Source organism: Bombina bombina, chromosome 4 (genome assembly GCF_027579735.1).
Source record: "Bombina bombina isolate aBomBom1 chromosome 4, aBomBom1.pri, whole genome shotgun sequence".
NCBI classification, from domain to species: domain Eukaryota; kingdom Metazoa; phylum Chordata; class Amphibia; order Anura; family Bombinatoridae; genus Bombina; species Bombina bombina.
In genome coordinates this window covers 35069794-35086293 of record NC_069502.1, presented here as the reverse complement: position 1 = coordinate 35086293, position 16500 = coordinate 35069794, and the positions used below count along the sequence as shown (strand labels likewise).

The following is a 16500-nucleotide window of genomic DNA, read 5'->3' as shown; positions in this document are numbered from 1 at the left end:
GGCAAGGGGCCTCTCAATAAAGTAACCCTTGACTTCATTCTAATAAAAATATCTTGAATATCTATATGCAATGATAAATAACCAGCAATAAGGTTAGGGGAAATATCTAGTCCGCTCTAAAAATAACGAATATATACTTATAAAGGTTGAATCTGGTACATATTATCACAATTTAGTAAAAATATAAAAAAACAATAAAAATCAAAAGCGCTAAGGACTGTATATCAATAACAGGAGAAAGCCTTACACATTTATTTATACAGTACATATAATCAGCAATAGCAAGCAATACACTAATAATTGTGCAAACAGATAATAGTGCACATCAATTTAATCTAGGGGCAAGGGGTAAACAACAAGCTTGGCACTATATCATGAAAAGCATAGTTCCAAATTTAATATAAACAATCCAAATGATGACTATTATATCTGGGTTGCACATAAGCCAGGGGTAGTTGTAAACGTATACTGTCCTGAAAAGTGAAAAGTAGACGTCTGTAGACGTCCTTTAGGCTAAGGCCATAACCATAAAACACAATACCATATGCAGGAGTTCATTGGAGTGAAGTAGCTGGTGTTGTGCACAGATCAACTAATTGCAAACCAACTAATCGATTAATCGATTATGAGATTCGTTGACAACTATTTTCATTATCGATTATGACGATTAGTTGTTGCAGCTCTAATTACAATTACCAAGAGTAGTTACTTGCTTGTCTCTGCTTACCCAAAAGATATTACAGATCCTACTACCTCTCTGCTACAATTACCAAGAGTAGTTATTTGCTTGTCTCTGCTTACCAAAAAGATATTACAGATCCTACTGCCTCTCTGCTACAATTACCAATAGTAGTTATTTGCTTGTCTCTGCCTACCCAAAATATATTACAGATCCTACTGCCTCTCTGCTACAATTGGTGGCAGCGGTGGGATGGCGGAGGTCCAGTACCTAGGGCACCGAGTAGGTAGCGGGCAGCAGAAGCCCGAACCGGCCAAGGTAGAGGCCGTAGCCAAGTTGCACACTCCCCGTACCAAGACCCAAGTGCTAGCCTTTCTAGGTACCACAGGCTATTATAGGAAGTTCGTACCTAATTATAGTACCCTAGCCAAACCCCTCACCGACCTCACCCGTAAAAACCTTCCTAAGATTGTTACCTGGAGCCCAGAGTGTGAACAAGCATTCCAAGAACTGAAAAAAGCTCTCATAAATGCCCCTATCCTTGCTGCCCCGGATCCAACTAAACGCTTTCTCGTCCATACAGACGCTTCTATGTTTGGATTGGGAGCCGTGTTGAGCCAAGTCGGGGCTGATGGCGGCGAGCATCCTGTGGCCTACCTAAGCAGGAAACTCTTAACCCGAGAAGTTAGCTACGCCGCCATCGAAAAGGAATACCTGGCCGTGGTGTGGGCCCTCAAGAAACTTCAGCCATATCTATATGGACAACAATTTTCCCTGCTCACAGATCACAACCCGTTGGTGTGGCTGAAAAGGGTATCGGAGACAATGCCCGGCTGTTGCGCTGGAGTTTGGCGCTGCAGCCGTTTGACTTAAGAATCCATTACCAACCTGGGAAGCAAAACGGCAACGCCGACGGGTTGTCCAGACAAACTGAACTTGAACCTTGATCTGTGAACACTCCTCCGGACCTCCCCAAGCCAATCCGTTGGGATCAGACTGGGTATGCCGGTTTGGTTCTGGGGGAGCATTGTGGCAAACCTCGCCACTTATGAACTATGCAGGAATTGTTATTTAGGCTAATGGTTAAAATGTATGTTAAACTGTATGTTACTGTTTAAACTCCCTGCTGTTTCAGTTGGGAAACCCTTTGTAGGGGAGACTGTTTTTAAAAAGTGTTTGTTTTTCCAGTTGTTGAATAAGTTGTTGTTGACTCCCAAGCTATGTGTCGTCTAGTTCTTGGTGGAAAGGGGTTATTATTACAATTACCAAGAGTAGTTACTTGCTTGTCTCTGCTTACCCAAAAGATATTACAGATCCTACTACCTCTCTGCTACAATTACCAAGAGTAGTTATTTGCTTGTCTCTGCTTACCAAAAAGATATTACAGATCCTACTGCCTCTCTGCTACAATTACCAATAGTAGTTATTTGCTTGTCTCTGCCTACCCAAAATATATTACAGATCCTACTGCCTCTCTGCTACAGATAGGAAGAGGTAAAGTGAGGTGTGTGTTTAGATTCTTCAATCAAGAGTTTATTATTTTTAAAATGGTACCAAAGTGTGCTATTTTACTATAGGGTGTAGCCGTAATCCTTGTCAGCCTCTAGAGTAGAGCTACAGGTGGCTTTAGTGCAATGGGAACTGGTGGGGTGTTACCCTCACTGTGCCTCCCATACTAGTGCTGCCCTTTGTATACTGATGGTCTTAGCATATATTAACTAAGGAAGAGATACAGGATCGGATTAAAGCTCTTAAATTAGCTAATTTGTTTATTACGGATGCTTCCCTGCAGATTACTAAATTGACGGCTAAGAGTTCTGCGGATGTGTCATCCAAATCTAAGCTTTTGACTATTTCTTACAAGGGGAAGACTCTGTTCAGGCCTGACTTGAAGGAGATCATTTCTGACATAACGGGAGGCAAGGGTCATCTCCTCCCTCAGGATAAAAAGTCCAAACAGAGAGGGCGACAGAGTAATTTTCGTTCCTTTCGAAATTTCAAGGGAGTTCCCTCTTCCTCTTCCTCCAAACAGGAAGGGAATTATTCACAAAGAAAGGCCACTTAGAGGCCCAATCAGTCCTGGAACAAGGGCAAACAATCCCAGAAACATCCTGCTGCTACAAAGTCAGCATGCAGGGTCGGCCCCCGATCCGGTACCGGATCTGGTGGGGGGCAGACTCTCTCTCTTCGTCCAGGCCTGGATAAGAGATGTTCAGGATCCTTGGACACTGGAATTGTGTCTCAGGGATATCAGTTGGAATTCAGAAACTCTTCCCCCAGAGGACGGTTTCTTCTTTCAAGATTATCTGCAAACCAGATAAAAAGAGAGGCGTTCTTACGTTGTGTAAGAGACCCTGTTTCCATGGGAGTAATATGTCCCGTTCCAATACAGGAACAGGGTCAGGGGTTTTACTCAAATCTCTTTGTAGTTCCCAAAAAAGAGGGAACGTTCCAACCTATTTTAGACCTCAAAAGTCTAAACAAGTTTCTCAGAGTTCCATCCTTCAAGATGGAAACTATTCATACCATTCTTCCATTGATCCAGGAGGGTCAATTTATGACTACCGTGGATCTAAAGGATGCATACCTACATGTTCTTATCCACAAAGATCATCACAAGTTCCTCCGATTTGCCTTTCTGGACAAACATTTTCAGGTTGTGGCTCTTCCTTTCGGTCTGGCCACGGCAACCAGAATTTTCACAAAGGTTCTGGGGTCTCTGCTGGCGGTTCTCATGCCGCGGGGCATTGCAGTGGCGCCTTATCTGGATGATATTCTGATCCAGGCGTCATCTTATCAGCTAACAAAGTCTCATACCGACATTGTTCTGTCCTTTCTAAGGACTCACGGGTGGAAAGTGAATCTAGAGAAGAGTTCGCTAGTTCCGCAGACAAGGGTTCTTTTCTTGGGAACTCTAATTGACTCTCTATCCATGAAGATCTTTTTGACAGAAGTCATAAAGTTATAGATTCTGAATACATGCCGAACCCTTCAGTCCACTCCTTGGCCGTCAGTGGCTCAGTGCATGGAGGCAATTGGATTGATGGTAGCGGCAATGGACATAATTCCGTTTGCTCATTTTCATCTCAGATCTCTGCAACTGAGCATGCTCAGACAGTGGAATGTAGATTATGCAAATTTGTCTCCTCAAATAGATCTAGATCAGGAGACCAGGGACTCTCTTCTATGGTGGTCGTCGCTGGATCATCTGTCCCAGGGGACATGCTTCCGCAGACCCTCATGGGTGATAGTGACAACGGATGCCAGTCTGATTGGAACTCCCTGAGGGCTCAGGGTGTATGGACTCGATCAGAGTCTCTACTTCCCATCAATATTCTAGAGTTGAGAGCAATATTCAATGCGCTTCAGGCTTGGCCTTAGTTGGCTTCGGCCAAATTCATCAGTTTCCAGTCGGACAACATTAAGACTGTAGCTTACATCAATCATAAGGGAGGAACAAGGAGTTCTTTAGCTATGACAGAAGTAGCCAAGATAATTCAGTGGACGGAGGCTCATTCTTGTTATCTGTCGGCGATCCACATCCCAGGTGTGGACAACTGGGAAGCGGATTTTCTGAGCAGACAGACTTTTCATCCGGGGGAATGGGAACTTCATCCGGAGGTATTTGCCAACCTGATTCTCAGATGGGGCAGGCCAGAGTTGTATGTTATGGAAACTCGTCAGAATGCCAAGCTTCCGAGATACGGGTCCAGGTCCAGGGATCCCCAAGCCGAGCTGATAGATGCCTTGGCATTTCAGCCTAGCTTATGTGTTCCCTCCATTTGCTCTCCTTCCCCGGGTCATTGCTCGAGTCAAACAGGAGAGGGCTTCGGTGATCCTCATCTCTCCTGTGTGGCCTCGCAGGACTTGGTATGCCGATCTGGTGGACATGTCGTCTCAGCCACCGTGGACGCTTCCATTGAGGAAAGACCTCATTCAGGGACCCTTCCATCATCCGAATCTAGTTTCTCTGCAGCTAACTGCTTGGAGATTGAGCGCTTGATTTTATCTAAGCGAGGGTTCTCTGATTCGATCATTGATACTTTGATTCAGGCACGTAAGCCTGTTACTAGAAAGATCTACCATAAGATATGGCATAAATATATTTATTGGTGCGAATCCAAGGGCAAAGATAACTTAAAATTTAGGATTAGTTTAAAATACACAGGTTATGAATATAAGCTGAAATACAAACTGCTCTCTTTAATCTATCACTTATTGCAACAATTTGACTATGGTCTTACCAATTACCTTTGTTTAAAATATTAAAAAAATTAGAATTACTATACATCATCAGTTTGAACCAAACTGTAGTTAAATCTCCCAAAAACTTCTTTGTTTATCCAATTCGCCTCAGAATACCAAAATTTAGTTTTTGCATGTGGAAAAGAAGGTAGCTATTATGCCTTTTGTAACTGTATGTAACGCAGCCAAGCCTTTTCTATGCTTGGGGTTTTTATCATGTGATATTACCCCACCCCTTTTTGTTTTGTACCATCACTGACGAATTGGATAGGCCCTTACGGATCCTTGTCCCTTCTGATTGGACAACCTGGGATATATGGTTGCTAGGGAAAAATGCATCTTTGTTAACAACCAATTGTCTTTTGGCTGTAATTCTTGCATCGCAACACCGGATTTTGGCCATCGGGGGGCAGCATGACAGATTCATTTAACCATTTCTAGACAGTAAAAAAAATATTTCTTTAAAATATATATTCAAAATGCCATAATTTCCTTACATTAATAAGTTACATGTTCATATGTACTGTATTATGTCACATTATTCCTTCTGATTGTTTTAATATGAAACATCAGTATTCTTTTTAATATCATATTACATCAGAGTAATTTATACTGCTAACTTATTAGCTTAAAATCCATTTAAAATAGTCTTCAGTATCCTGGCATTGCATTGCATCTCAACAGGAACACAATGCACTTCATATCTCCAATGCATACTTAAAGGGCCACTGTAAGTAAATATTTTCTATGCCTGTTACTAACTTACTACCCCAAATACGCTTTTTATCAATAGCATTTCATTAACATATCTCTACCGTATATCAGAAATCTTGTCTGCAAATTTAATTGTTTTCCAAACCCACTCCGTGGGTATCCTTTGCTCTGTACCAATCCGTTTACAATACCTAGGTTTCAAAATGGTGCTTTAAACACAAAGTTATTGGTTTAAGTATTTTGAACATGCAGTGCTGAAAATAGTGGGCAGGATAACGTGACATCATCGGGGAATAAAAGATATAACTTTTAGAACGTTATGAAACTTTGTTTTGGAGAAAATATAGGTCAGTAGGTTTTAATTAATGTTTATTAACTTTAATATGTTAGTTGTTTAGCTTAAAAATTATAACAGAAAGTAATCCTTTAACTTCATTGCCATACCAGCTGCAGATCTAAAATAAAATAATAGTATTATTTATATTGCTTTTTAGGTCCACAGATATCCATATTCATATTCTTCCTGTCATTTTCCATTAGCTTCCTGGAACACAGAGAAATTTTATTAATTTTGGAATAACTTAAACATTTCATATCTATCTATCTATATATATATATATATATATATATATATATATATATATATATATATATATATATATATACATTTCTATGCTGTATTTTGGGGTTAAGAGTATAATTTAAAAACGTGTTTTTAGCTGGTCAAATTTTCATTGCTTCAATTACACAGCAGGGACTAATTAACAAGTCTATGCTAATCACTATGTAGTCAGAATTTCACTTGTTTATCTGATTTTAGGCCCAGAATGTTGTCTCCATACATTCCAGGATGTGTTTGACCATCGGTCCTTGTTTCCTACCCCCTGCAGGTCTGTGAGCTTCAAAAGCTATGTTAATCAGGAAAAAGTTTCTCCTATCTTGAGAATCCTGTTTCTTTAGGAAGGGAAACTTCATGTTGTATCCAAGATTTATGAGATACAAAATAAACATGGCCATTTCTTTTTAAGTTACTTTGTGATCCATCCTGTGTAATCACAGAAGTGGGGGAGGATTGAATATGGGTTTCAAGTCAATTTTTGAATGAATGAATAAATGAATCATTTGGTACTGATAGGCCAAATATATAATAATATATATATTAATCTTCACATATACCTTGACAAGTTGTTATCTTGGGAAGTTTTATTTCTTGTTGCCATTTCCTCTGCTTGTAGAGTGTCAGAGCTTTCGGCATTGCAGTATGAGTCTCCTTACCTTATTTTCCATTCAGAGAAGCTATTTTTATGTACTTCATTAGAATTTCTTCCTAAGGTTGTTTCTGATCGGAATATTAATCAGGAGATTGTTGTTCCTTCCTTGTGTCCTAATCCTCCTTCTCAGAAGGAACGACTGTACAATTTTGGCGAGGTCCGTACTTTAAAGTTTTGTCCTGCAGGCGACTAAGGATTTTCATCAGTCTTCTCTTTGTTTGTGGTTTTCTCAGGAAAACGTAAGGGACAGAAGGCTACGGCTACTTCTCTTTCTTTTTGACTGAAGAGTATTATAAGTTTTGAATGAGACTGCTGGACAGCAGCCTCCACAGAGAGTTATGGCTCATTCCACGAGGGCTGTTGCTTCCTCATGGGCATTCACGAATGAAGCTTTTGTGGAACAGATTTGCAAGGCTGCAACTTGGTCTTCTCTTCACACTTTTTCAAGTTCTTCAAATTTGATACTTTTATTTCGGCTGAGGCCTTTTTTGGGAGAAAGGTTCTTCAAGCAGTAGTGCCTTCCGTTTAGGTTACCTGTCTTGTCCCTCCCGTATCATCTGTGTACTCTAGCTTGGGTATTGAATCCCATTAGTAATTAAAGGGTTAGAAATTGATTCCCATGTGAACCTAATTAAAATATATTTTTATAATTACTATTATAAATGCAATAATTTAAAATAGTTTTTTTTTATTAAATTAAGCATTTTACATACCTTAATTTTAAAGGTTCAATTGTCATGCAATGTGTGGTAATGACCGCCCATAAAATGAGGCATGGCTCATATAATCCATCATCCGCCCCCCATCCAATGGCAAAGCTGCTGGGCCCCTCAATTTAAATATTACATTCAGTCAGCATCGCATGCGCAGTACTGACGTTAAAGCACAGCTCTTCACAGCTTAGTCATCCTATTGGTTGAAGGGGCAGCTTCACACCGGCAACTGAGAGGAGACAGGGAACAATATAAATAGATACTCTATTACCCACACTTCATTCAAGCTCCTTCTGTCCTACACTTCATCCCTGCACTAAGGAGAGCAGCGTGTATACTAGAATTCTTCCCTGCCTGTGATGAAGTCCATCTGTGTTTTAGACGTTAAATACCACAGTGAGTTTGAGAGCTATGTTTATTTAACTTTTGGGCTCATCTCCCCCTCTCTCTGGCTGTGTTTGCTTGACTAGTGACAGTGAGGGCTCCGTTTCCACATGAAAGCAAAAACAGCCACAGGGAGGGGGTAGATGAGCCCAACAGTTAAATAAACATAGTTCTCAAACTCACTGCGGTATTCAGCGTTTAAAACACAGATGGACTTCATCACAGGCAGGTAAGAATTCTAGTATACACGCTGCTCTCCTATATGTCTCTTCTCGTTTGCAAGTGTGAAGCCGCCCCTCCAAGCGATGCTTATGGGATGATTTGCACTCTGTGACTCTCTTGATGCAGGAGATTAAATTGTGTGAACAAAATCTGTCAGGTGTGGTGACTGCCTGCTTGAAAGAACTGCTGGAGAGACTGGGGGGCGAGTCTGCGCATGCGTTGCTAAGAAAAATAGTTTAATTGCGCATGCGGGCCGCCATGATGTTTCTACCTAGGTAGAACATTGTATCAGGCCCCATATAATGTTTAGAAAATGGGTTTGGCGCAGTACTAAGTTTAAAATTGAAATTACAAAAAATATAAAGAAAACTTTACAAATGTATTTATTAGTTTAAGAAGTTTTTAATGAGTTAAAAATATTTTTTGGGTTAACTATCCCTTTAAGATGATCCGTGGACTCATCATGTCTTAAAAAAGAAAAGAAAATGTATTCTTGCCTGATAAATTTGTTTCTTTGTTGACACAATGAGTCCACGACCCGCCCTATTCTTTTAGACAGGTTGTGGGTTATTGTAAACTTCAGACACCTCTGCACCTTGGCTTTTCCTTTCTCTTCCTAACTTCGGTCGAATGACAGGAGTGGGAGGGAAGGGAGGAGCTATATATACAGCTCTGCTGTGGTGCTCTTTGCCTCCTCCTGCTGACCAGGAGGTGAATATCCCATTAGTAATTAAGATGATCCGTGGACTCATTGTGTCAAAAAAGAAACAAATTTATCAGGTAAGCATACATTTTCTTTTTTACATCTTAAATATACTCTGGGATCAGCACCTTCTGTTCGCTTGTAGAACTATTGTAAGATCATATGAAGAAGCTCATGCGTATGCAAAGGGACAGTTTAATGTGTGATTACCTTTTATCTAGGCCTCTGCAAACTGCCCCCTTATTTCAGTTCTTTTGACAGACTTTTACTTTAGTGCTGACTCATAAATAACTCCATGAGAGTGAGCACAATGTTATCTATATGGTACACATGAACCAGCACTGTCTAGCTGTAAAATGCACTGAGATAAGAGGTGGCCTTCAAGGGCTTAGAAATTGGCATATAACCTACCTGGGTTTAGCCTTTAACACAGAATACTAAGAGAACAAAGTAAATTTGATGATAAAAGTAAATTGGAAAGATGTTTATAATTGCTGCTCTAACTGAATCATAAAAGTTTCATTTTGACTAGACTGTCCCTTTAAGCAATTCATTCAGGTGCATGGTCAGATTTAATTACTATGCAGGATAATTGTGAGGGCCACTAGTGGAACACTGGGGCAAGTGTCAATGAGAGGGCAGTTGTTGGAGCAGTTATAGCTACATTTTTCTGCAGTCTTTCAGTAGATTAACATATCAGCAGAATCTGTGTTTATTAGAACAGATTAACACCTTGTTTGCTGCAGTTGTTTTTCAATAGCCAAATTCTCCCCACCAACTTTCCTTATTTTAAGGAATCGATCTGGACTTGAGTTTGGAAATAGCAGGGCTTGCCACTATCATTGTGTTAACAAAAAGATTTTCAGCAGAAAACACAGCAAACTACAAATTATTTAAATATGTGGCATAGTTAGCCTGTGAGGCTGCTGTTCACTATTCAGGATTGGAAAATCCACTATTTTCAGACTTAAATTACAGAAAAAGTGGGCAAAATAAGACATGAAAATAAGTTGTTTTACTGTGTGTAATTAAGTATTTTATATCACAATCTTAGTGGTTTTCCCCTTCAATGCCCCTTCTATGCTCTTTATCTTCTCTCACTTGTTTATAGCAAATGAACATTATTGCAAGTTTGCTTCTGACGCTCATTCAGTGCCGTCTATTAGACGAGTGCATCCGTTGTATTCTGTACATCGCAAGAAGAAATCCTGCTCCGAATGCGTAGCCCCGCGGCCTTATTCAGCATTAGTTGTGCACAGAATACAACAAACGCACGTGCCTAATACATATCATGTCTGTTTTATAGTAGCTAATGTTAGGGGCTGAGAAAGTGCCAGAGGCAAACAGGAAGTAGCGCCATCGTTAGTTTGCTGTATGTGATGACCAAGAAACCATTTTACTTTTTCACCTTAATTCCCTGTGGTGTTAATATACAAGCGCTCTCTTGTAGTGAAGCGGCTGCCTGAGCACGTTCAAGTGGACGATCCAGCAGCACAAAAAAAACTGGCCAAGAAGCTCGAGCGGCAGCAGGTATGTTAATGTCCTCCTACTGCATGATATGTCAGCTCTGATCTACCCGGTAACTCTGTGCTCTTATCCCCCCCTGCAACTCTGTGCTGTACCTCCTATCATCCCACCTACTACACCACCCCGAAACTCTGTGCTGTACCTCCTATCATCCCACCTACTACACCACCCCGAAACTCTGTACTGTACCTCCTATCATCCCACCTACTACACCACCCCGAAACTCTGTGCTGTACCTCCTACCCCCCCTCGCTACACCACCCTGTAACTGTGTGCTGTACCTCCTACCCCCCTTTTAAATCTGTGCTCTACTCCTACCCCCTGCTACACCACCCCAAAACTCTGTGCTGTACCTCCTGTCATCCCACCTACTACACCACCCTGAAACTCTGTGCTGTACCTCCTACCCCCCTCGCTACACCACCCCATAACTCTGTGCTCTACTTCCTACCCCCCACACACACCACCCATTAAATCTGTGCTGTACTCCTACCCCACTGCTACACCACCCCGTACCTCATATCATCCCACCTACTACACCACCCCGAAACTCTGTGCTGTACCTCCTATCATCCCACCTACTACACCACCCCGAAACTCTGTACTGTACCTCCTATCATCCCACCTACTACACCACCCCGAAACTCTGTGCTGTACCTCCTACCCCCCCTCGCTACACCACCCTGTAACTGTGTGCTGTACCTCCTACCCCCCTTTTAAATCTGTGCTCTACTCCTACCCCCTGCTACACCACCCCAAAACTCTGTGCTGTACCTCCTGTCATCCCACCTACTACACCACCCTGAAACTCTGTGCTGTACCTCCTACCCCCCTCGCTACACCACCCCATAACTCTGTGCTCTACTTCCTACCCCCCCCCCCACACACACCACCCATTAAATCTGTGCTGTACTCCTACCCCACTGCTACACCACCCCGTACCTCATATCATCCCACCTACTACACCACCCCGTAACTCTTTGCTGTACCTCCTACCCCCCCTCGCTACACCATCCCATAACTGTGTGCTGTACCTCCTACCCCCCCTCGCTACACCAACCCATAACTGTGTGCTGTACCTCCTATCCACTCCACCCCGTAACTCTGTGCTGTACCTCCTACCCCCGCTACACCACCCTATAACTCTGTGCTGTACCTCCTATCAACCCACCTTCTACACCACCCCCTAACTCTGTGCTGTACCTCCTATCCACTCCACCTCATAACTCTGTGCTGTACCTCCTACCCCCCCTCGCTACACCACCCTGTAACTGTGTGCTGTACCTCCTACCCCCCTTTCAATCTGTGCTGTACTCCTACCCCCTGCTACACCACCCCGTAACTCGGTGCTGTATCTCCTACCCCCCCCTCGCTACACCACCCTGTAACTGTGTGCTGTACCTCCTACCCCCCTTTCAATCTGTGCTGTACTCCTACCCCCTGCTACACCACCCCGAAACTCTGTGCTGTACCTCCTATCATTCTACCTACTACACCACCGTAACTCGGTGCTGTACCTCCTACCCCCTAACTACTCAACCCTGTAACTCTGTGCTGTATCTCCTATCCCCCTACCTACTCCACCCCATAACTCTGTGCTCTCTCCTATCCCCCCTCGCTGCACCACCCTATTACTCTGTACTGTACCTCCTACCCCCCCCCCTTACATGCTACACCCCCCCTTGCTCTTTTTCATATTGAAGCCTCTGTGACCAGCCCCTCTTCGGGGCATACCAGGCACTTGTACATTTAAAGCATGATACATATTCCTGTAGTGTGTGGGTGAGAATAGGTCTGTTTAACACCTCTGGCTGTTCCTGTTCATTCATTCCTCACCCCCTCTCTGCCACCTCTGGCTGTTCCTGTTCATTCATTCCTCACCCCCTCTCTCCCACCTCTGGCTGTTCCTGTTCATTCATTTCTCACCCCCTCTCTGCCACCTCTGACTGTTCCTGTTCATTCATTCCTCACCCCCTCTCTGCCACCTCTGGCTGTTCCTGTTCATTCATTCCTCACCCCCTCTCTGCCACCTCAGGCTTTTCCCGTTCATTTATTCCTCACCCCCTCTCTGCCACCTCTGGCTGTTCCTGTTCATTCATTCCTCACCCCCTCTCTGCCACCTCTGGCTGTTCCTGTTCATTCCTCACCCCCTCTCTGCCACCTCTGGCTGTTCCTGTTCATTCATTCCTCACCCCCTCTCTGCCACCTCTGGCTGTTCCCGTTCATTCATTCCTCACCCCCTCTCTGCCACCTCTGGCTGTTCCCGTTCATTCATTCCTCACCCGCTCTCTGGCTGTTCCTGTTCATTCATTCCTCACCCCCTCTCTGCCACCTCTGGCTGTTCCTGTTCATTCATTCCTCACCCCCTCTCTGCCACCTCTGGCTGTTCCCGTTCATTCATTCCTCACCCCCTCTCTGGCTGTTCCTGTTCATTCATTCCTCACCCCCTCTCTGCCACCTCTGGCTGTTCCCGTTCATTCACCCCCCTCCCCTCTCTGCCTCACAGGAGTCACAGAGTGAGCACAGCACTCGCGCTCATGACAAGCAGGTTTGTCAGCTGTGTGGTTTCACTGTTTAAAGTAGTTTTGTTTCTGATGAAGATGCCAGCTAAGCTTTGCACAACCATCATGGCGTTCAGGCATTATTAACTGCTTCGCTAGTCTAGTTTACTGCAGTGATTTTCTGCTTGTTTGTTAATAATGTGAGTAGCACATCAGACACCGGTGACTGTCAGGTACAGCCCTGCAGTGTGCTGTGCTTCTAATGCTGCTGATGCGCCTGTGTCACTGTGATTCTCTCACTTTCTTTGCAGGTTCCTCTCCGTAAGGATTATGGCAGTAAAGTCAGCATGTTCTCTCATCTGCACCAGTACAGCCGCAGACTACCGCTAACCCAGCAGATGAGGTGAGGGCACAGACACAGATTCCACTGCCCGTTTAGTAGCAGTACTTTGTCACTGTGCAAGAAACTTTGTATTATATCAGATTCCATGTCACATAGCTCCTGCTTTTTACTGTATCACCCTGCAGCAAATAAAACTCCAACAACATCCACAGCACCAAACATTTCTTAGAAATGCTTCATTTAGACAGTAAAAACAGCGAAGTTTCGACGTTAAAACCCCTTAAAAAACGTTGCTGTTTTTACTGTCTAAATAAAGCAATTCTAAGAAATTTTCTTTTTAAAGACACGATGAGTCCACGGATCATCTTCATTACTTGGGATTTACACCTCCTGGTCAGCAGGAGGAGGCAAAGAGCACCACAGCAGAGCTGTATATATAGCTCCTCTCTTCCCTCCCACCCCAGTCATTCTCTTTGCCTATGTTAGTGATAGGAAGTGGTAAAGTGAGGTGTTAGATTAGATTCTTCAGTCAAGAGTTTATTATTTTTAAAGTAGTGCAAGATTGTGCTGCTTTGTTCTAGGGTGTAGCCGTAGTCCATATCAGTCTCTTCAGTAGAGCTCTTGGTGGCTTTAGAGAAATGGGAACTGGTGGGACATAATTCTCACTGCGCCTCCTATACATTAATGCTGCCCTTATCCTGATGGCCTAAGCAAGTCTAACTCAGGCCTTATCATTTTCCACAGGGCTGTCCTGTTGGGCTGTCCTGCTGCCGGACAGCATTGAGGTAAGTGCAGACTTTTTATTCTGAGGAATATATACGAAGGCTCAGAGGAAAGTGGACACATTAATTATACCTTTACTGCATATAAGGCAAATAGAGCCTTTGACATGGGACATCAGGCTCTCTATGTATGGAGGGTGTTTTGTTTTATGGCAGCTTATGTACAGGCACTGGGGCTGGGAGTAAAGCTTTCTCACTATTGGTTCATTTTTATTGAAAATAAAGCCGGTCGGGCTGTGTATATGTTAACGCCCACGAGGGGCTAGCAAGAACAGTTGACGATTGATCATCGCTCTAGAACCACATGGTTTTTCAAAGGCTGAACAAGCAAGCGGTTGTTGGCGATCTAGTGACCTTATCTTCTGCACCGCTGGGACATTGCAGTCAAACCGGTCGGCAGGTAGGCGCCTCAGCAGAGCTGCTGAGGCGTAGAGGTGTCTGACTGTTGTGTAAAAACGTTTTGTTTATTTAAAAGAGATACGTTTTTTTATTTAAAGCAGGAAAATAGTTTGCATTTAGAATTTAAAGGCACAGTATCCTGTTAGACATTCAGAAATTATAGATATTGTGTTTTCTAATATGGATTTAGAAGCTGTGCAAAATGTTACTTGCGCTATGTGTTTGGATGCCATGTATTGAAAGGGCTTTAAGCTATAAAGAGAGAATTTTCCATGAACAACATTTTTCAAAAGCGGATGCTTCTCAGGAGTCTAATGATGAGATTCAGAGTATGCCGCAGCATTCTCCCCAAGCGTCCCAATCTTTAATGCCCGCACAAGCAGTGCCCAGTACTTCTACTCTAGCACTGGCTGGAGTTACATTACAAGACATAGCTACACTTATGTCTTCCACAATTTCTGATGCGTTGTCTGCTTTTCCTATGCTACAAGGCAAACGTAAGAGGAAAGACAACCATGTGGTCAGTTTTCTGATGCTATGGTGGCAATCTCGGATGTACCCTCCCAGGGAACTGAGATGGAGGGTATAGAGGTTCTCAAAGTTCCTTCTTACTCAGATGTTTTTCCGGTGCCTAAGCGAGCTTCGTGAGATTGTTTCTAAGGAATGGGAGAGACCAGGTATTCCCTTCTCTTCTTCTCCTATTTTCAAAAAGATGTTTCCTATAGCTGACGTTGTCAGGGAAGCTTGGCAAACGGTTCCTAAGGTGGAAGGGGCTATTTCCACCTTAGCCAAGCAAACTACTATTCCTATTGAGGATAGTTGTGCTTTTAAAGACCCCATGGACAAGACGTTTGAGGGTCTACTTAAAAAGATTTATGTTCACCAAGGTTTGCTATTGCAATCGCCTACATGCATCTCTACTGTCACTAGTGCGGCAGCTTATTGGTTTGATGCTCTGTCAGAGTCTCTTAAGACTGAGACTTCTTTAGAGGAGATCCAAGATAGGATTAAATCTCTGAAGTTAGCCAATGCTTTTATTACGGATGCTTCTCTGCAAATTACTAAATTGGCTGCTAAGAGTTCAGGATTCTCTATCCTAGCCCGCAGAGCCTTATGGTTAAAACCTTGGTCTGCGGACGTATCATACAAGTCTAAGCTTCTAGCAATTCCTTACAAGGGGAAGACCATGTTTGGACCTGGCCTGAAGGAAATTATCTTGGATATCACGGGAGGTAAGGGTCATCTCCTTCCTCAAGATAAGAGAAGTAAACAAAAAGGACGACAAAGTCATTTTCGTTCCTTTTGAAATTTCAAGGGAAATTCCTTCTCTTCCTCTTCTAAACAGGAAGGAAACTATTTCGCAATCTAAGCCTACTTGGAGACCCAACCAGTCTTGGAACAAGGGTAAACAATCCAAGAAGCCTGCTGCTGAAGTCAGCATGAAGGGCTTGCCCCCGATCCGGGACTGGATCTGGTAGGGGGCAGACTTTCTTTCTTCGTTGAGGCTTGGGTGCGGGACGTTCAGGATCTCTGGGCTATAGAAATAGTGTCTCAGGGATACAAACTGGAATTCAGAAATTTTCCTCCCAGAGGAAGATTTCTTCTTTCAAGATTATCTGCAAACCAGATAAAAAGAGAGGCGTTCTTACATTGTGTAAGAGACCTCTCTTCCCTCGGAGTAATTATTCCCGTTCCTGTACTGGAACACGGCAGGGTTTTTATTCAAATCTGTTTGTAGTTCCCAAAAAGGAGGGAACTTTCAGACCTATCCTAGATATCAAGGGTCTAAACAAGTTTCTCAGAGTTCCATCATTCAAGATGGAAACTATTCGTACCATTCTTCCATTGATCCAGGAGGGTCAATTTATGACGTCAGTGGATTTAAAAGATGCATATCTACATGTTCCTATCCACAGAGATCATCACAAGTTCCTTTCTAGACAAACACTATCAGTTCGTGGCTCTTCCTTTCGGTCTGGCCACGGCACCCAGAATTTTCACAAAGGTTCTGGGGTCT

At 43.1% G+C, this 16500-nt stretch overlaps 1 protein-coding gene across 2 annotated transcripts in view; it reads left to right on the top strand.

The window, feature by feature from the left end:
• Nucleotides 1-16500, top strand: part of EIF2B4 (eukaryotic translation initiation factor 2B subunit delta) — a gene marked incomplete at its 5' end in the record, with an annotated part of 164327 nt that overhangs the window by 82622 nt on the left and 65205 nt on the right. The window contains 3 exon segments of one of the 2 annotated variants that reach the window (XM_053709459.1): nucleotides 10382-10461; nucleotides 12965-13006; nucleotides 13271-13362. In XM_053709459.1, coding sequence (XP_053565434.1) covers nucleotides 10382-10461; nucleotides 12965-13006; nucleotides 13271-13362 — 214 coding nt within the window. 2 annotated transcript variants of the gene reach the window in all.